The sequence below is a fragment of the Pelodiscus sinensis genome, chromosome 2 (genome assembly GCF_052426305.1).
Source record: "Pelodiscus sinensis isolate ZL-2025 chromosome 2, ASM5242630v1, whole genome shotgun sequence".
Taxonomy (NCBI): domain Eukaryota; kingdom Metazoa; phylum Chordata; order Testudines; family Trionychidae; genus Pelodiscus; species Pelodiscus sinensis.
The window spans coordinates 207,776,892-207,799,093 of NC_143053.1; the positions used below are offsets into that span (position 1 = coordinate 207,776,892).

Sequence of the window (22,202 nt, forward strand, 5' to 3'; positions counted from 1 at the left end):
AAGTGTACAATTTGCTGCATTCCTCACTCTGGCTGGGGAGTGCAGGGAGCAGACACACCTGAACCTGTTTCAGCTGGTGGACATACGCTCTTCCCCAGCTGTGCCTTCTGCATCTGCATGGCAAGGTGCTTCTCACCTGGCCCCAAGCCAAGGGCACCAATTCAGATGCAGGGGGAACCTATGTATGATGTGATGGAGGGGAGAGTGAAATCATGGGCGGGGGCAAAGTGAAGACAATGAATTCACCAATGTTATTGAGCATGCTCAGTACAAGCCAAACAGCAAATTGCAAGGATCCCTCCCCCCCCGCCCGCCCCGCCACACACACATTACCTCTTTCCATAGGGGGTACTAAGGTACTGGAAAACTCTAGGGTTGTTGGGATTGGTTTGGTTGGTTGGTTTTGGCAGATAACTTTAGTAATTTGCTGACAAGAGCACTGTATCAAATTCCTATATAAAAGAAAGAAAAATAAACAAAGATTAAATCCACTCAGCTCTAATATTACATCTTATGGCAAGTCACTTACGGGATATTGGGTTAGGCTTAAAATGTTAATATATATTCTTATTTTGTTAATAACTCTGTGGAAAGAGAGAGAGAAAGAAAAGGGTTACGTAGAAATTTTTTTGTTTGTTTGTTTCATTGGCTGAATTTCCTGCGTTATGTTAGTGAAGGAATACACCACTTATTAGACTCCTGAGCTTTATCTCAGATCTAGAAGGGGATTGAGGTCTAATGGGTTACATCAGAGGGCAGCTACATCTGAGTTCTATATAAGAACATCAGACTGGACATGCATGATCAGAAAATGGTCCATCTCGCCCATTATCCTGCCTTCTAACCGTGGTCAATGACAGGTGCTTCAGAAGGCAGGCACAGAAGAGGCAATCATCAAATGATCCATTCCTTGTTACCTATTCTCAGCTTCTGGCAGACAGAAATGAGGAAAAACATCTGTCTAGTAGCCATTGATGGACCTATCCTTGAATTTATTTTGTTCTTATTGGAATCCCTGTTGTAGTTTGAGCCTTTTCACCATCTCCTGGAAAAGGGTTACATAGAAATATTTTTGTTCGTTTGTTTCATTGGCTGAATTTCCTGTGTTATGTTAGTGAAGGAATACACCACTCATGGTTTTCTAGACCTCTCACATATCCCCCTCCCCCCACTCTTCAGTCAGTTCTTTCCCAAGTTGTAAAGTCCCAGTCTTATTTATCTCTCCTCACATGGAAGATATTCTTTACCCCTAATCATTTTTATTGCCCTTTCTGTATCTTATTTTTTAATCCTTTTTTAGATGGAGTGACCATCTCCGCATGCAGTATTCAAGATGTGGACATATCATGACTTTATATAGAGGCAATATGATATTTTCTGTCTTATTGTCTTCTACTTTGCTAATGATTCTCAATATTCTATTAGCTTTTTTAACTGCCACTGCACATTGAGTGAATGTTTTCAGAGCACTATCCACAAACATTCCAAGATCTCTTTCTTGAGTGGTAACAACTATTTTAGTCCCCGTCATTTTTGTATGTATATCTGCGATTATATTTTTCCATGTGCATTACTTTGCATTTATCTACCTTGAATTTCATCTGCTCTTGTGTTGCCAATCCCCAATTTTTGTGTGATCCTTTTGTAATTCTTTGCAATTAGCTTTGGACTTAACTATTTTGAGTAATTTTGTATCTTCAAATTTTGCCACTTCACTGTGTATCCCTTTTTCAAGAACATTTAGGAGACGTTTAACAGCAGTGGTCCAAATACAGATCTTTTTTTTCCCCTGTCTTTTAAGGAGAGTATTGGGCTATGTTTTCACGATGTTCTAATGATTCTTCAATTACTTGAATGGCAAGCCTTTTCTTATCTTGATTTATAAACAGGAGGCAGGGCGACTAACTCCCTGTTCCAAAGGCGAAGCTGCAAGCAGCTCAAACTCTGTTGCATTTAAGAACTCCCTCTGAAGCCAGGGCATGCAGCTTTAAGCAGACCTCAAGTATGAAATCCAGGGGTTAAAACTTTATGGCAGGCTATTGACCACCTTTAGTCCCCTATAAATGATGCCCTTGCCCCCAAGCTGCCGCAGTGAGAAAAGGCTGGGGTTGTCCTCTCTCCCCAGGGCAACCTGCATACTGAACCCTTCGTTCCCAGCCCCACGCCAGAGGAATTTTATTGAAGCATGTACATTTTCATTTTATTTCCCAAAAAAACAAAAATTGAGTTAAGGACTTGAGCAATGCCAGGTAAATCTTCTAATTCACTAATAAAGAGACAAGGAGACTGAGGTTATATCTTTTACAACAGCAATAGTAAGTAGAAATGGGACTTGAACTTATGCTCTCTTAAATCCAAGTAGCAGTAAGAAAGGGAGGAAGATTCCGCTTGTCAGTATACCATGTTTGTAAGACAAGATGGGTGAAATAATATTTTTTATTGGAGCAACTTCTGCTGGTAAGAGAAACAAGCTTTAGAGCAGAGGAAGGGAACCTTTTTTGGGTCAGGGGCCACTGACCCTCAGAAAAATTAATCAAAGGCTGCACACAAGTGAGAAGCAGGGAGGGCTGGAGCTCCAAAATGGGCTCCCCAGTGCTGTGGGGGGGAGCCCTGAGCTTCGGGGCAGGATCCAGGCAAACATCTGGCCTCAGAGTCTTAGGTTCCCCACCCCTGCTTAAGAGCTTACACTTCTTTGGGTCTGTGTAAGATCAAAGCTTGGCTCTCTCGCCAACAAAATTTGCTCCACTAAAAGATGTGACCTCACCAGTTTAGTCCCTGCAATATCCTGAGACCAACATGGTTGCAACCTCACGGCATACCATATTTGTGTCTGGCATAGGAACCGTGGGATTCTGTGATCTCAGGAGTATTATCCTGATAAATTTCAAAGTCCTGCTGCAAACTGGCATGAAAGCTCTTTTTAAAAAATCTGAAGAATTTTTATAAGATCAGGTATTATAAAATCTGAATGTAGATTTGTAGCTGCTTTCTATTTATAAAAATCAAACTTGTTCAGAAAACCAACATTTATCCTGTGAGAAATTTCACATAAAAATAATTGAAAGTTTTCTGATGAAAAATGTTGTTTTTCCAGTAGGAAGTTTTAAATCAATTAGATATATCTTAGGTAAAAATTAAATGAAAAATTTTGCTCATTTTGAAATGTGGTAAAAGCAAGATTTTCCATCATAATTTCATCACAGTTTTTCTGTGAAAAAATTAAAATATGGTTTCACAAAAAAGTCAATTCCAATGAAAAAAAAGTATTTGATGGCAATTTTTGCATAGAACATAAATAATCTTCCCAACTGTGCAGTACACATTATAAAAATGCAAATAATGCTAATATTCCTCTCATCGTTATGCTAAGAATCAGTAATGGAAGTACTGCAGCCTGCCTATAGCCATTACAGAGACGGATGTAGAATATAAATACTCCAGTGGGTAGTGGTGAACTAGGAACACAGGAGGTAATCTGATGCATGCAGATGTTGGCAGTCAAGATTACTCAAGCTATACTGAAATTTCCTTTGCACCTGGCACTGGAGGTGTTAGCCATGCCAGTTCAGTCCCCCAACACAGATGTTCTTGTTGTACCACTTGGTATGTATAGCATTTAGGTTTCTGTTTAGCTTGGCATAGTATACATAAATACTGTAATCCAAAGACCACCCATTTATTAGTGCACCTGCATCTTCCACTTTCTTTCATTCTTTTAATCATATTGCAACCCTTTTACATGGCAGAGCACTAGTATATAGGAACAAAAAGTAAAAATATTCATCTAACTTGACTGTGCATGGTTACTATAGCAAAAGAAATGGTATATTTTACAAATTATCATGTTATACACTACCTTAGCAGCTGGTGTGCACAGCAGAATGCTCTACCCAAAGCCCCAAGTCGTCACATATCCCCAAAAGCCCTAACAAGTACCTTTGCAATAAAAGACAATACATATTCCATATAGAGACTTAGATCTACAATGTAGGCCTTGAAACCCAGAAAAAATAGAAAATGAATGAAAACAAAAGCAAATTACTAAAAAAGAACTGACTGTTGTCTTGTAAAACATGAATCCCTTCTGAAGTCCCTCCCATATCACGATGCCTACAAGTAACTATCATGGCGAGCTCCTACGTTATTAGTTTCAGCTGAGATATACGATGCTTGATCTGACAGTTTAAAGGGGCCTTTTTATTGGTGCAAATTATATTTTTACTGGCAGCTATGTTGTAACAGGCCTAGACAACAAAAGAAACCAAAAGCACAACAGCAAATAATCAGATCTGCTATCGTTTCCTGGCTGTGCTAAATGGGATTTGCTGCTGAAAGGTATGAGGCACCCTCACCCTCATCCTCAACTATCATTGTAGCCGTGGGAAGTGAAGGTTTTGATTACCTTGCAAGATCACTGTTCAGGCACTAAGCAGAATGGTGACCAGTGCGCTCGTTTGAGTTCTAGGTAATAAATCAGACTAAACTTGTCTGGTGGCTGGTTTTGGCCACAAGAGGGCATGGACCATTCCACCTCCCCCTCTCCCCCCGCCACCCTCTCCCGCCCCCGCCCTTAAATATCTTAACATGGATGTTTCATACTGCTGGGAATGGCTACAAGTTCTGGATTCAGAAATATGTCATTAGCAGTTTCCAAAATGTTTTGAAATGTGACCTTCTCACCTGCCATGCAAGTGAATTTCTACCACGAAGTGCTTCAGAAATTGTTGCAGTTCAGAGTGCCAAACATTGCAGAGTGCTAGTGCAGCATGGAAAACAAATAGGAATGTTTCTCATCAAATGGCTGTGCATCGGAGACATGTGGATCATTGGATTCTCTGGGGTTCTGGGCCGGGGTGGGCAATACTTTTTGATGGGGGGGTCACTCTGAGATTTTGTTAAGAGGTCAAGGGTTGCACTTTTCTATGGAGGGGGAGCAGGGTCTGAGATGGAGGTTGGGTGCAGAATAGCCCTTAGGGGAGGGGATTGCCATGCAGGAGAAGGTATGGGGCCTAAGAGGGATTTCGGATGGAGGAGGGGGTTGTGACCTGGGACAGGGGATTGGGGGTGGAAGGTCTGAGAGGGTATATGGGTGCAGGAGAGGATTCTGTCCTGGGGGAGGGGTGTAGGCGTGGGTACATATCTGGGATGGAGTTGTGACATGGGGTGGAGGGTGGGTATGGGAGTTGCAGAGGGTTTGGATTGTACCTGGATGGAGGGGGCGGTGACCTGATAGGGTATTAGAGTTTTGGAGGGGGAAACATGCCAAACTTTGGCCAGGAGGCACTAACATGGGTGGCTCCCAGCCAGCATCCCAGTGGGACCCTCAGGCAGACTCCCTGCCTGCTGCAGCTCAAGGCTGCTCAAAACAGCTGGCTGCGGGACCATTTGCCTCTCTGTGCCACATGCCCTCGGGGTGGGGAAGACTTTGTGTGATGTCCCCACCCGCAGCATAGTCATAGCATTGTTCAGTTTTATCAACGGGCATATGGGGCCTAAAGGCACATGGCTCCACCTGCTGGCTGCTTTGATCAGCCTGGGGCTGCAGCAGGCAGAAAACCTGCCTGAGTGTCCCAGTGGGCTACAGCACTGGATCCAAAAGCTTGGTGGGCTTGATCCATCCAGTGGGCAGTATTTTGCCCAGCCCTGTTCTAGGCTGTGTATCTACTCCGTGGTTAAAATCCTGTTCCAGTGAAATAAATGGGAGTTTTGCCATTGATTTCAGCAGGGCCAGACCTTCACCCCATGGCAAAACTGTAAAATCCTTCCTCTGAGAAGAAAATGTAGCAGTACCTTCATTAGTATATTTTTAGAAGAGACACATTTATCCCCTTATTAGTATGTAGTACTCTGAGAAATTTACAAATCAAAGCTGGTTTACATTGATCAAACTTCTCTTGTTCCATCAGTATTACTGTATCTTTCCTTTCTGGACAGTGGCACTTTTATAGGCTAATCAAATATCCAATACTACTTGGAGCCATTTGAAGTGAATGCCAGAATTACACTGAAAGTAATCTGAGAATTAGATCTATTTTTGTTACTTGAAATGATCTTGATTTGTTCATATTGTACCTGATGCCCAGTAAGCTGATAGCCCCAATACAAATGGAAGGATATCCGGTTTGAAGTTCTTAAATATCTGTTAAAAGTGGTGAGCAGTCCAGGCACATTAAAATTCCATGTTCTCCCTACAAGTGTTTGCTGCAAATGACCCCCACTGATCTTAAATATATTTCTGTATCTGTAACTGAATAGAGGTTTTCTGTACAGCATGTTCTAATGGTGCTCTGGCCTTTAGCCAAAAAGGCACTGAATAAGGCTATTTTTAAAATACAGAAACTGGGAACAGCTGCAGCAATCAAATTTGATAAAAACAGAGAGGAACTTTGGTTTTTTTTACAGTTTGTCCAAGTTTAGACTCCTTTCATAGAATGGCTTTTGTTCTGTTGGATGAAGGGGATACAAGAGTAACACAGAGAAATTATTTTAAACAAACAACTTTTAAAAGTATACAGAATAAAATAGTAGGGTGTGGTGGTATTTGTTTTTTTTGGCTGCACTGGTATGTTCAATGTTATTATACCTCAAACTATTTAGAGAATAAATCTCTAAAAAAATACACTTTGTCTGCTGAGCTTTACCATGAAAGTACTTTACATATTGATCTCCTGAAGCAGAAGAAGGTATCACTTGTTTCATAATAGTAGAAATGTGAATGCTGGTATTTGTTCTTAATGTTCTATTCACAGTGACTGGGGGAAGGTAGTGATTTAATTTGAATTCTCCTTTTTTTTTATCCTGAACTTCTCTTTTAAAAAAAATTCACATAAGAAAAATGTTATAAAGATCTTTTGTGCACATTTAAATGATTCACAATATCAGGCCATATTCTTCCTTGTTCCATCACCAACTAGTTCTTAGGAAACTCGTTACACTGCCTGTTTGATAAGAGTCAGGCAGTGATTATGTACAGAAAGTCCAATGTACAATAATAGGGTGATCTGGTAAGTGATTTCATCTGAGGAGAAAATCTTTGTGTTAAACTCATGGAAGTTTTGCCATTAAGTTCAGTGGAGCCAGGATTTCACTCATTATGTTCTCTTTTTAAGTATGTACAAACTGCATTAATTTTAAAATCCTATTCCAAAAAAACTATTCTTGCACCAGTTCATAAAGGGTAAATCAAAATAAATTCTTCCCTTGGCTCTTCTCTTGGGGGAAAGGCTGCATGTGTGTATATAAATGTTTATGGACTAGTATGAGTCTATAGCATGAGTGTCTCCAAGGGATGAAATATATGGAAATGCATATTACACAAAATCTTGGACAAAATAAATGGGTTTATGACCTATATGTTCATGAAATATAAAGGACTATTCTGGGAGTCTAGATACTGTAGATTGTACCTAAGTCTTTGTGTTTATTAAAGACTTTCATACTTATTCAGAAATTCACAGCCTAGTCAGAACTGTGTCAAATTCTGCATGTTGTATAACTTTAAAGTTATGAGTAGACTTCATGTGTGACCTTGGTCATATCATTTAGGCTCTGTTCTGGCAAAGACTTATGTATGTGCTTAACTTTGTGAAGAGCGTAGAAACCTTTTAGACTGTGGTGGAACAAGTCAGGGTGTGTAAAGTTAAGCATCTGCATCAATCTTCTGCAGGATCAGAGCATTGATCTATTTGTGTGTCTTTTATCCATCTGTAAAGTTGGAGTCATAATAGTTCCTTTTCCCAAATCTTTGTCCATCTTTTCTGTTTAGTTTATAAGTTCTGGAGGCATGTGCTGATTATTTGTATCTGCTAAGCACTAGAATAACTGGGCCCTCATCTCAGTTAAGCCTGCAGGTATAAATAATTATCATTGCTGTGGTATATCTGTCTACTAGCTGCTGGATTATTTTGGCAATTTGTTTTAACGAACACCACATAAGTAAGCCAGTAAATGATCACTTTAAATCAGACATACACTGTTACATCAAACGTATCTCTAGCCCTTCATGCAATGTATCTATAGATGTTTCCTATTCCTGTATGAAAGTGTCCCCACATTCCTGCATAATGGAAAATTGTGTTTTTAATACATGTGTTCTGAGCAGATCCTAGATCATTCATATCATGGGAGCGTTGAACTCAGCAGTCTTTTAAAAATATCTGGCAACTCACCAGTTTTCAACTTCTTATTCTATATTTTAACTTTGTAACCAAAAAAATATCCAGCATGATGATTGCGAGGGTATAATTAAATATAGTCAGCCATGTAGTCCCTACTTTCCAAAGACAAACTGCTGCCAGAGACAGATTTACCACTGACCAACAGTGTTTTTATGCAAATGTGCTTGAGTAAGTGCAGTAACCCCAAATATAATAGACTCTTTCAATCTCTTGCCAGGACTGCAATACTTATATATTATCAAGATAAATTGGATATCAAAAACAGTTCCATTACAGAGTTCTCTATGTAAATCACTTTTTCTAATCACACTTTGTACATCCCTACCCCCATTCCAGTTTGCTCTCCTTGCTTTAAATGCATAGATAATTCCAAATGCATTATACTATTGTACATTGAAATGTTAAATTAAGAGAAAATAAACTTCTTGTTAAGGTCTCCAGTAAAGTATCTTCTGGGGCTGAGAGGAATCCTAAAGGGCTCATAGTCACATATGTCATTTTGTCCATCACTAGAGTCGCTTTCTGACTTCTTTCCCCTCTCTCACTTCCCTCACCTGATTGAAAGAACTGGACTGGCAATCTCCTTAGGGACTTTATCCCCTCCCCCATCAGGAATGAGTGCAAGGGGTCAAAAGCCTCCCAGCATACTATTGAGAATCTGCTGACATCAGCATTCCCTTGTGAGAGCTGGCTTTGTTTACTGATGGTGCTAATACAAGGAGACACGTGAAGTAGTTTGGTTTATAGAAGAGGGCAGGAGAGGCATGGTGCTATGAAAACATTCCCACACAGACTAGCAGCTTATTGATACAGAAAACAAGTGGGAGCCTTCATTTCTTCCACAAAGATTAAAGTAGAACAAACTGACTCAAGAACCCAAAGGCAGCAGTTAAAAAACACTCTTCTCACACACTGATACTGAAGTACTCTCCAAGCCAGATTTGCTGTAAGAGTTCAGCTCCCATTTAAGCACCTAAACAAAGGGGCCAGAATTTCAAAAGTTCTCAGTGCTTGGCAGTTCTCATTGGGTGCGGAGCTCTTTTGAAAACTTGATCTTCAACCTCTTAGCATTGGTTAAAACTTGCTAGAGTGAATGAAGGATGCATCTAGAGTGAAACAAATGTGTTAATATGTTTGGCAATTTATTTGTACAATGACAACATATATGTAATGCAGCAGTAATATAATATACCTGAAAATATTGGTAGTATTATTTATTTGAGTACTGTCAGCAATATGTGACATGCTTTTCATTTTTCTTTCTGGCCCCATAAATACCATAAAATGTTCAGTCACCTCACTTGGTACAAGCAATTTCCCTAAGTGTTCTTCTCATGGATGGTGTTCTAATGACAATGTCAATATTTGTATCTATCAGACCAAAAGAAATTACATTTTTCTCAGTTAGTCCATTTGGCCTTTAGACCTGAGGCCAAAACCTTCTCTCCCTTTTCAGTTCTTTCTCATGCTAAGCTATCATCAAAGTCAATTTAGCTGGAAGGTGTGTTGAAATACTTCTAGTCATACAGCTGGCTCCTGGTCAAATAGATGAGGCAGGCACAAGATAATAACTTAAGCTTTCCAAAATCAGTCATATGTTATGTTGTGTTCACTACAATGGTGTTAATGCCACTTGCTTCTGAAGATAGACTCTGACTTACTTAAGCTTACTATTAAAAATATTCCTGTTTGGCCTAAACTCACACCACTTGGCAATGTGCCATCAAAAACGTGAAGGTTTTTGGAAAGGCTTCACTTTCTGGAGAGTAAAAGTATATTGTGGGATTCTAACTTACTATATGCTCATTTGAATTGTTCCCATCTCTTCAAATGTTTAACATTCCACAATATTTGGAGATACGCAGTGTGGATCAAAGGGCAGTAATTGGTCCTTAGTTACCCGCTGTTAGCTGGCACTAAGTTTACAGCAACTGAAAAATGACGCATCAAATTTAAGTCAGTGCAAATATCACTATACTGAATCTTTGCATCTGTTGCATGAGCTGTCAGTAATAAAAATCTGTTCTTAATTATTCGTCCATTTATTTTTTTTCCTGAGTGGATGGGAATTTGATGTTTGCTTTGGCCAGAAATGTTTTAACAATTTAATAGTCTATAAAATTCGGCGTGCTTTTACAATCTAAGAAGTTTGGCAAATGAGTAACACTTTCCTTTTTTAAACCTCTAAGGTAATTTAGAAAGTAAAATTCTATTTAAGCTTAGAGTTCAGGTTGAAAATACATATGCATATCCCTAACTTCAGTGAAAATGTCTTAAAAGAATGTTATCCTTTTAACAAATCCATTGATAGAAAGCTGGAAATATAAATGTCCATCAAAGAACATACATTCTTCTCCATTTTCTGTCCTAATGTTGTCCATAATAATCAGGAATTGTATTAATTTTTGTTTAGTTTCCACTGTACGACACTGATTTCTCTCTTATTTTATCATTGAGAAAAATAAAATAGCAAGGAAATAAAGAAAAGATAAGAATGAGGGTAGTGGACAGAACCAAATTTCCTGGGTGTTAACAAAATAGTTAGGATCCCTCCCAGCTATACTCTAGCACTTTGCTGAATTTCTCCTTTAATACATATATTTTAGTTAACTACTTTGGTTCAAAGTCCCAATGAAGTCAATAGAAAACTCCCTTTGAAAGTTTAATTAAACCCCACAGTTTAAATAAAATAACATGCAATTCAAACTACAGTGAAGTGTGAGCTACAAATATAAATATTTCCTTCTGTCCTTTGTCAATGCCATGATGCTCACCTCTCAGGTTTTAGCTGTCCTCTTTTTACTTCATTGGCTAGTATGTCTCTCAGAAACAAGGATATTAGCAGCCACCCTATAAAACAGGGGACATTTAAGCATAATCTACAACTGAAAGAAAATGTTTCTGTTCCTTGTCCATCTGTTCTTGGCAACATACATTTCACTAAAACTTGTAAAATGCTTCACACAAAACAAGCTTAGCAGGTTTCAGATAGAATTTAACTCATTTTGGTTGCCTCTCAAAGTAGCCTGGTGTATTAAGGTTTAAAGCCTCTTTTTTGTCTTCCAAACTGAAGATTCTGAGTTTATTTTATGCTTGTTCCTTGAAATCAAGGTAAGTAGTATTTGATTAACTGTTAACTTTTTTTAATAATACTGTTTTAAATTATACTTTACAGGTTTTTTTTGTTACACAATATTTTGACACTGACCTACAGAAAAAGAAAAATATATACATTATAAACAAGTGATCCAAAGTTAGGAAATGCCAGATTGATGTCCGTGATACTTTAATTAAATCCCATTGAGCATTCAACCTGGGCAATGAATGAGGCAAAAGTCCTCTGGGAAAAATATATTGTGTGATCAAGTAATTAAAATCTGTATCAAAATGTATAAGCACAAGGGCCAAAATAAAGTTGTCTTGACCACCCGAATGGATGATTATGGGACAAAGAAAAGTCACTTTTCAAGGCCAAGGGCTTTCCTGTGCTAACTTTCAGAGGCCTGTAACAAACACGAGAGATATAGAGCTTCTAGGTTGGAGGTGTATTTTATTATGTTAAGCAGTCTAAATATAGAGGTTGCTTCCAGGACAATAGATACTTGTTGACTTCAGAGAAAATTTTGTCATGATGTTTCAGATCTGAGTGATCAGCTGATGGAAGTGGTTGGTCTGGAAGGAGCCATGGAAATGGGTCAGATATACACAGGATTGAAAAGTGCTGGTAGGCGACTTGCACAGTGCTCATCTGTTGTCATCAGGTAAACTCATTATTTAATCTTCTAAGTTACAAATATTTTATTGCTACATGTTGAATAAAAATCATACATTAAATGCCCATGAAAAGTTGCTGAAGGAAGTTGCTTACTGAATTCATGTATTTAGATCAGTGGTTCTCAAAATGTGGTCCAAGGACCACCAGAAGTCCGTGACCATCTTGCAGGTGGACCATGGGCTTGGGACTCTCCATGCCTTCCTGCTCTGGGGAGCGCACGCTGGAACTCCAGAACTGTACCCACACCCTTCCCGCAAGGCTAGGGCACCAGTTCAGGCTCCTCGCTGAAAGAGGATAGAGCCCTGACCCTTGCAGGCCAGATCTAGCTTGCAGGTCGGAGGGGACGACACCATGTGCTGCTGCTTCCTCGCCCTCTGGCTGGGGGAACAGCAGTGCAAGAAACTGCTCACCTGGGGGCTTTTCCAACTGCTTCCATTGGCCAGAATCCTGGCCAATGGGAACAGCAGGGGGCAGTGGCTGGGAAGCAGAGCCAAGTAAGCACCTTCTGTATCTCTCATGCTAGACTCTGCATCCCCACCCTGCTCCTGCATCCACCCTTCTGACCAGAACCCCCACCCTAAGCCCACTCCTGCACCTCTCCCATCCAGACCCTCATCTTAAGCTCACTCCCACACTCTCCTTCCCATTCAGACTTTGCACCTCCAGCCCCCACCTGCACCCATTTTGTCATCATAGGTGGTTGGTTGGTGGTCCGGAGGAAGATTTCTGTTGGACGGGGTGAGCCATGGGCTAAAAGTTTGAGAACCCATGATTTAGATGATTTTCTTTCATTAAGATACATGATAAAGCAAATAGGACAATTCTTAACTTCAGCCTTCACACCTTATAGACATCTCTTGCCTTATTGTGAGAAGTGGTTTTGTCTAGTGGTGAGAGGACTGGGAGTTGATATTGCTGGATTTTATTATTCACATACTCTGAGGCTGTGTCTAGACTACATCCCTTTTCACAAGAAACACCTGCAGAGCATCCACACATGCTTTTTTCCGCAAGAGCTGTAGCGCAAAAAGGAGTTATTCCCTGTGGGGAGAGGAATAACTCTACCAGCAAAAGCCCTCTGTCCTGACGATTTATTGTATTTTTGTGTGTGTGCAAAAACACGCTTGAGGTGTGGACGATCCGCCAGTTTTTGCACAAAAATGGATGTTTTGCACAAAAATCTTGGGGTATGTCTACACTAGCCCCCTAGTTTGAACTAGGGTGGCTAATGTAGGCATTTGAACTTGCAAATGAAGCCTGGGATTTAAATATCCCGGGCTTCATTTGCATGTTCCCGGGCAGGCGCCATTTTTAAATCCCCTTAGTTCGAACTGACTGCCCGCGGCTACACACGGCAGTCAGAAGTTAATCCGAACTAAGTCCTTAGTTCGGATTAACTGTTACTCCTCCTGCAATGAGGAAAACTGGCTAATTTGATTGTGCTTTATCATTTAGACTACATTGTCACATTCTTAGGGATGAGTACAAAGAATAGCACAAGCAGGTAAGGACAAAATCAGAAAGGCCAGGACACAAAATGAGATACAATTCTCAAAGGAGATAAAAGACAGTAAGAATTTTTATAAATACATTAGGAGGAAGAGCAAGAGAAAGGATAGTATTGAGCCTATTCTTTAGTGAGGAAATAGTCATTTAGTGGGCTAATAATGGAAAAAGGCTAAAGCATTTAATGACTCTTTTGCTTCAGTCTTCACAAAAAAAAAGGTAAATTGTGACCAGATATTCAACATAATTAATATTAAAACAATGGACAAGAAATGTAGGACAAACTAAGGAAAAAAACAATTAAAGAATATTTAGATGAGGGTTATTCAAGTTGGCATTTAACATAGCCACACAAAATGAAATTAATTCTAAGGTATTTAAGAATGTTAGCAATTATCTGAGAGAAATTATGTAGGACAGGTGAGGTCCCAAAAGATTGGAGAAAGACAAACACATTACTTATCTTTAAAAAGAGGTACAAGACCTGAGGAACTATAGACCAGTTAGCCTAACTTCTATGCCTGGAAAGATAATTATTAAACAAATTATTAAACAATCAGTTAGCAAGCACCTAGAGGATAATAGGTCATAAATAATAGCTACCATAAACCAATCTAATTTCCTTCTTTGACAGCATTTCTGGCATATTGGATTGGGGAAGCTATAGAGGTAACATACCTTGATTCCAGTAAGGCATTTGACACAATCCCACATGACATTCTCGTACCAAAGTAGGGAAATGCAGTCTAGGCAAAATGACTGTAAGATGGATATAAAAGTTGTAGAAAGACCAGCTCAAGGAGCAGTTATTAATAGTTCCCTGTCAAACTGAGGCAGGGAGGAGGGGGAGAGGAAATGTATGTATTTACTGGGATCCTGCAAGACTCTGTCCTGGGTCTGGCACTATTCAATATTTTCATTAATGATTTGGATAATGGCGTAGAGAATCTGCTTAAAAAATTTGCAGCTGAGGGTCACTAGCACTTTGAAGGACTGGAATGGAATTCAAAGCAACATTGATGGATTGGAGAATTGATCTGAAATAAACAAGATGAAATTCAATAAAGATGTGCAACAGACATTGGTCCAATAAAAATATTCTCATCCACCTTGTCTCTCTAATGTATAAAGTATTACACTTAGGAAAATCAGATACTCAACTACAGAATGGGGCATAACTGGCTATGATGTAGAACTTCAGAAAAGAATCTGCAGCTTGTATTGGGTCAGTCTTCTTTTCTCATCACTAAACATGCTCAGTTTGTTTGTTTTGTTTGTTGTTAGCCTTTCTTCCTTGATTAGGTTTTCTAAACTGTCATTTCTATTGTTGTTATCTGTACTCTGGCAAATTTCTCCACGTCTTTCTTAAAGTGTGGTGTCTATAACTGGATGCAGTGTTGCAGCTGAGGATCACCAGTGCCAAATAGTGAGATAATTACCTCCCATAGCTTAGATCAGTGTTTCCCAAATTTATTTGGCCATGGAACCCTTTACAAACCTCCGCAATTTGTCGAGCATATTTAAATCCCGGGCTTCATTTGCAAGTTCGAATGCCTACATTAGCCATCCTCATTCGAATTAGGGTGACAGAGTAGAGATACCCTTTTAATAGGGTCACCAAGGCTGGCCTCAGGTTTTAGCTCCGGACAGTAGGGCTCAGGCCTTTGCTTTGGCTCCGGGTGACAAGACTCAGATTAAAAGGCTTTATCTTTGCTCCCTCACATCCTTGAAGACTCAGGCTTCATTCCCTGCTCTCCTTTCTGGTGTCATGTAGTAATTTTTGTTGTCAGAAGTGGGTTGCGGTGAAATGAAGTTTGAGACTCTTGTATTAGGTATGTCTGACTGGCCCAGGCCAGCTGGCTCATGCTATAAATTGCACAGTAGATGAACTGCCTCAATCTGGAGCCTGAGCTCTGGGATCCTGAGGATGTAGAGAGGGCTCTGGTGTGTATTAAGAGGAGTATTGTATGTAAAGTTATGTCTACACAACGGTTACATGCCACCATCTGTACACTTGGGGCTGCTCCTGACCTATAGTATATATAATATTACAGAAGAATACCAGGCCTTAAAATAAGTGTGTTACCTTTTTGTCTGGATAGTGTGTCATGTACCTGATCTATGGGAGAACTGCAGTGGAAATTGCATGTACACATGAGGGCAATAAATATCCTGCTTATTGCACACATTTGTTCTAGGCTCATCTAGCTCTGTTCAAAATATCACCTGGGTAAGTTTTGTCCAGCCTCTCTTCTTCATATAATTAAATATATTTTACTTTAGAACCTGCAAGTCGCTGCCTATGCAAATTGATGGAGAACCATGGATGCAGACCCCTTGTACAGTGAGTATGCTGTCTCCTATTTATTATACAACTGGAAAAGAAATTTCGGGGGGGGGGGGGGAATATTTTTTCTGTGATTAAAAAATGAGAATGAGTTCTAATAATCACACTTTTATTTTAGCTCTCCTTAAATATTAGAAACTGCTCCTTTTCAACCACAGATAACTGTAGCTATCAACATTGACTTAGCTTACGCTCCATAATTTCTGTACACCCACACAAATACACAGCACGCCCACTCTCACACGAACATAAAGAAACAAAACCTGTAATTTAATCATGCTATTTCTACTTCAGGCTGACATGGAAGAAGGAGAAAGAGCTTGTTATTACATTTCTTATTTTAAATAGTTGGGGGACTCTCACATACAGTAGTGAGGGGGGAGGACCATATAAACAGTTGAATGTAAGAAGACAGAACAGTGGGGCATCACATGAGATATGTCACAATATCTTCTGGAGTTACAAGGTAGTGTAAAACCTCTTCCAGTAATAAATTGGTGGTTAAAGAGCAACCTGTGATTTCCAAATCGCTGGACTTAAATAATCCATGCAGCAATGTTGTCCATACTACTTTTACAAGCCGCCCATCCCCCCACCCCAGTGTCTCAGCCATGGAGCACTAGATCCATGTCTCCAGCCAAGAATACCACACCCACATAGCCCACATAGGTAGACTATCACTGAGTTAGCAGTTTGCCAAGTCCCGCACTCTAATTCTGGTGTGACAACACAGTAAATTCTTGTTTAATATTTTGTTGCCTAATAAAACGACCCTTTAAAAGTGGCCATAAAATGCATGTATTCTTGTGTGCAGCAAACCCCTCCCAAAGTTACTGTATCATTCCTAAAATAAACTATTCTGCCCCCTACAACAAATACATTATGGGCCTTGTTTCTTTCCACAGATTTTTAGTTTCATGAAGACACATGTCCACTGAATCTCTGTAGGGTGCGTCTACACTGCACCCTTAGCTCAAAATAAGCTATGCAATTTGAGTTACGCAAATTGTGTAGCTTATTTTGAGTGTATTTCAAAATAGCTTATTTCATAATTTGGCACCACAGCACCAAATTTTGAAATAATCTTCTATTTTGAAATGTTCCTTAATCATCACGGAGCAAGGTTTACAGGGACATCGGACTAGGGCACTGTCAAAACAAAATATTTTAAAATAACGGGCGCACTGTCAAGACACGGAATAGCTATTTTGGGATACCAGAAGTATCCCGAAATAGTGCCACAGCGTGGACGTGCCCTATGAATTTGGTCACAGAAGAATTATTTTATTTTATTTGCCTTATTTTTTTTAAATCATGAAATATTCCCCTTTTCTTCTGCTGCATGGTGTTGCTCCCTGCAACATGCATTGTCATAAATTTAGCCTGACCTGTTCTCTATAACTCTAGGCATAAAAACTACTTGTAGCACCCAAAACAAAATGTACATAGTCTATTACACTTGTCTTGGTTCTAAGTGTTCAGGTATTTATCCAAGAGTAACATTAGAGGAAAGATTTTTAGATAGTTCTGTTTGATTTTCAGATGAGATTTCAAAGCCTCTGCTCCAGAAAGCTTTTTTTTTTTTAAATAAGAGTTCATATGTCCATGGATTATGTCCCTTTCTCTATTCAAGCACACAAAAAAGTGTTACTAACTGTAACTATGTGAATAAACTGTTTGAACCTCAGGATTGCAAACTTCTGAAAATAAAATATAGACTTGTATAGAATTTGTAAGTTTTTATCTATACAGGCAGTCCCCGGGTTACGTACAAGATAGGGACTATAGGTTTGTTCTTAAGTTGAATTTGTACATAACTCGGAACTGGCTCCAGATTCAGCCGCTGCTGCTGAAACTGACCAGGGGCTGACTACAGGAAGCCAGAGGCAGAGTTGCTCTGCCCCCAGCTTTCTGGAATCAGCCACTGATCAGTTTCAACAGCGGCTGAATCTGGAGCCTGGGACAGAACAGCTGGGGCGCTGCCAGGTAGGTCCCCCCAGGACCAACCCGGCAGCACCCCAGCTGCTCTACCCCAGGCGTCCACAACAAAAGCCTGGTCTGCTGGGGGGGGGGCCACTAGCTGCGCCCCGCCCCCAGCAGACCAGGGAGACCCAGAGCAAATCCGCAGAGGCGGCGGGGTCCTGCGCCTCCAAGGCTTTTCTCCAGGTGTCCCTGGTCCGCTGGGGGAGGTCCCCAGCAGACCAGGGAGACCCGGAGCAAAGCCGCAGAGGTGGCTCGGGGTAGTCTGCTCGGGGTGTCCCTGGTCTGCTCGGGGTGTTCCTGGTCTTCTGGGAGGGGTCCCCAGAAATCCCAGGGACACCCTGAGCAAAGCCGCAGAGGCGGCGGGGTCCCGCGCCTCCAAGGCTTTGCTCCGGAGCAAAGCCTTGGAGGCGCGGGACCCCGCCGCCACTGCGGCTTTGCTTGAGGTGTCCCTGGTCTGCTGGGGACCCCTCCCAGCAGACCAGGAACACCCCGAGCAGACCAGGGACACCCGGAGCAAAGCCGCAGAGGTGGCGGGGTCCCGCGCCTCCAAGGCTTTGCTCGGGGTGTCCCTGGTCTGTTGGGGACCCCCCCCCAGCAGACCAGGAACACCCGGAGCAGCTTTTCTCGCCCCGGAGGACGTGGTGGCGGGATCACTGCGCATCTGGGTGGTCCCGCCGCCCACGAGTTCCGGGGAGAGAAAAGCCCCATTCGTAAGTGCGGATCCGACATAAGTCGGATCCGCGTAACTCGGGGACTGCCTGTACTCATGAGGTTGTACCGTTAACTAAACCAAAAGTAAATAATAATTTATTTTAAGTTAAAGAAACATGTGCATGCATTCTTTCTGTCTTTCTCTCTCTCTCTCAGAATCTGAGGCTATGTCTACACTGCCACTTTTTATCTGAAAAAGGTATGCAAATTGTACAATTTTTGTACCTTTTTCCAATAGTTTTGTCGAAAGAGGCTTTTCCAAAATTTGGCCCATCTACGCTGGCCCAAATTTCAGAAAAATCTCGTTCAGAGGAGCCCTTCTTCCTCGTGGCACAAGGAAGATGGGGCTTCCGAAAGAGCGCGTCTGCTCTTCCACAAAAAATGTTGCAGCAGAGTTTTTCCAGGGTAGCTCCAGTATCCCAGAAAAACCCTGTAGTCTAGATATAGCCTGAGAGTCTCATCTGTCTTCACATCTTTCCCTCTTCCTCCAGCACAGCTTTGACTCTGTATTCTGGTTTCAGTGGGAGTAAGACACCAAGGTGTTTTTGAAGATCCTATCAAGTACATGGCTGCATCTTTAGGCACTTTAATACCCTTTAAATTTTGGTCCTAATGTCACTTTTGAAATCTGACTTCACACCCTGAGTCACTTATGCCCAGATTTTTAAAAGAGATTTAGGAGTCTTTGGAGTTAGGCACCTAATTCTTTTTTTTTTTAATTTGGGCCTATGGCTTTTGGGATACTATTGGTGAAATTTGACCCTATCAAAACCTGTGAGAGTTTTTCTGCTTATTTATATAGTGCTACAAGCTATTATTTGTATTGTGATAGTTCCTAGAATTCCCAATACATGTGAGAGCCCCAATGTGCTAGGCACTGTACATATATATAAAAAAGACAGTTCCTGCCCAAAACTCTTGCAGTCTCAGGCCTCAATACTGCATTATGTTGCAAACAGCCAGTCTGCTATGCTTGCCTGAGATCTCCTGCAGGCTGCCCAAGCAAAGCAAGTTGCAGGATCAGGACCTAAATTGTATTGTTGTCATCATCTTTTTGAATAGAACATGTTTGGGAAGGAAAAATTATAAAGGTAATGATTACATTAAACATATGATAATCCGGCGCCTTTAGGACCCAGGGGGTGCCGGATTATCAGATATGCCGGACTATCGGAAGGGGGGACTATGGGGGTCTCAGGTGGGGTGGGGGGGTATGGGGAGTGTGGCACTGCGAGACCAACCCGGCAGCACACAGGCTGCTCTGTCCCAGGCTTCCCCGAGTCAGCCGCTGGTCAGTTTCAGCAGCAGCTGACTTGGGGAAGTCTGGGGCAGAGTATCTGGAGTGCTGCCAGGTTGGTCCTGCAGTGTCGAGGGGCAGTGCTACAGAACCAACCAAGCACCCTAGTTGCTCTGCCCCGGGCGTCCCCAAGTCAGCCGCTGCTGAAACTGACCAGCAGCTGACTCGGGGAAGCCCGGGGTAGAGCAGCTCCAATTGTCCGGCTGCCTGGAGCACTTCCGGATTCCAGGTGGTGCCAGACTATCAGGAGTGCCGGACAACTGGAGTTTTACTGTAATTAGCTGAAGAGGAAATTCTATCTCAGCTCAGCCCAATAAAATATAGTGACATGAAGTATATTTATGGTCTCACTTGATCTCTAAACTGGTCATTAATAGTAATGAATCTTCAAAGGCTCTCGAGTTAATTTGATAAACTTCTGTCTTCAGGCACCAGGATTTTGTTTGAAAAAGAATATTTCAATGTACTTACAACAATCTTTAACATTGTTTTGAAAATGTCTAAAAATATTCAGTCTTAATAACAAAAAACTGCACTTTTATTTCTTTCACCTGTTTTTGATTTGGTAAATACCAAGTCTGAATAAGTCTCAAGCAGCCAACATTACCAGATTAAAAATTAGGGAAAGAGATAGTTATGACAGTTGCGAGAATATTTCCTCCATGAAGAAATGAAAATGCTGGTCCACAGGCAAGGCCATTTTAGTGGATTGCCAGGAATTAAGAACGCCATTTGTATTGTCCCAATGCATGTTATATAATTTGTGACTATTGGTGTCGATAAGAAATATTTATTAAAGGAAAATTGATTACTAAGACATGGTTTTTTTCTCATTATCAGGATTCATATGTAGTACCATAAAATTATGAGAGTTCTTTTATTATCCCTGGAAAAGAGGCTGGAATAAACGGACAAGGTTTTCTTTTTTCTGGCCTTTCTCTTTAAGGATGTAACTGAACCACTATGTAGAGGGCTAGGCCAAGGTCCTCTTCATTACTTAATCAGAATGTAGGGGCAGGAAGAACTAGGGACAAAACAGCTTGTGCCTCTGTCATGGTTATGAGGGATGGCCAGCAGCCTGGGAACTAAGGGGTTAACTGTACCTAGACAGGTAGCAGAAATACCTGCCAGTAGAAATACAAATAGGGATTTCAAACTGAGACATAGGAATTTTTGGATTTTCCCTCCTTTGTCCCTGAGCAGTTGACTCTCCAGATACTCAGGGAGACAGACAACGTCTCTCTCCAAGAAAAGACTCTTCATCATCTATAAGTAGGGTAAAGTTTAGATAAATCTGTTAGGTTTTATTGTTTTATGGTTTGGGATGGGAATCTGATGTCTGTGCATTTAAAAATAGGTTTTCCTCTCCTTTTTAACAACGTTTTTGGCCCATGGGAGTCCCCCATGAGTATATTAATTGGTGACTTTTCCATCTAGTCATTATGCTTGTAACAGGAGTATTGTGGTGATAATAAAAGTTCTTTCTTTTTTATTAACCTGGTATTGGTTAATTTTTGTGTCCTGGTTTTACTTTAGGGCTGAGATTTCCCAAGTGATCTCTTCCCTGGTTTTTCTTACCATTACTTGGGTGGTGGCAGCGGATTTTTATCCCCAAAATCTAGGTTTTTAAGATTTGGGGGGGGAAGCTTTATGTCAAAGCCTGGAAAGATACGGTTTTGGGGTACTTTTGCGAGCCCCCACTTCTGCATTCATTGTGCCAGAGTGGGGAATCAGCCTTGACAGCCTCATTCTGGAAAGAGTCTGTGCATTGCTAAGGGAGGGGCCATAGACCTGCTGTAGATTCATTGGTTGCAATATGCAACAGCACAGAAGGATGTAGTGGCTATTCTGTTCCATAGATCTCTCAAGTCATTGGGTCTTACTTTCACTGAATGCAATGGGACTTTTATTCCTGATTTCACTGGGAGAAGATTTGTGTCCTGATTCAGTAGTGGTGGATGATAAAGGAACTATCTAGCATTAGTTAAACAGTTAACATATAAACTGATGCCAACCGGTAAAAGTTTCTCTTGTTATAATGAGAGTTTGCACAAATTTCTGTGCCTAGCTCACAGGTGAGATGTTTCTGGGTTTTGTTTTTTGTTTTGTTGATGGTTTTTTTTTGAGGTTCAGACAGCTTACAGTGCAGTTGGGCATTATTTTTTGTGTTCACTGCTGTGCTGCACATTAATTAGTTTTGTTTACCTATGCATAATTTTTCTTAATTTCACAACAGTAGTTTTTTGTAATTGACAATGCAATTTACTGCATGTGTGCTTTCTGCACCTCAGACAAGTATGCTAACATATAATGCACCTATCTTTCCAGTTCAAATTGTTAAGAAAAAATTAGTTGTGACTAATTGCCAATTAATTTGCAGTAGCTTGGGGGAGGGGGAACAATTGC

General features: G+C 40.8%; 1 protein-coding gene across 1 annotated transcript in view; it reads left to right on the plus strand.

Annotated features, from left to right (window-relative positions):
- DGKB (diacylglycerol kinase beta) overlaps window positions 1-22,202 on the plus strand; it is a 492,141-nt gene that overhangs the window by 462,381 nt on the left and 7,558 nt on the right. The window contains exons 23-24 of the mRNA XM_075922292.2: window positions 11,818-11,938; window positions 15,742-15,802. Of these exons, the coding sequence (XP_075778407.1) occupies window positions 11,818-11,938; window positions 15,742-15,802 (182 nt within the window). The remainder of the gene's footprint in view (window positions 1-11,817; window positions 11,939-15,741; window positions 15,803-22,202) is intronic.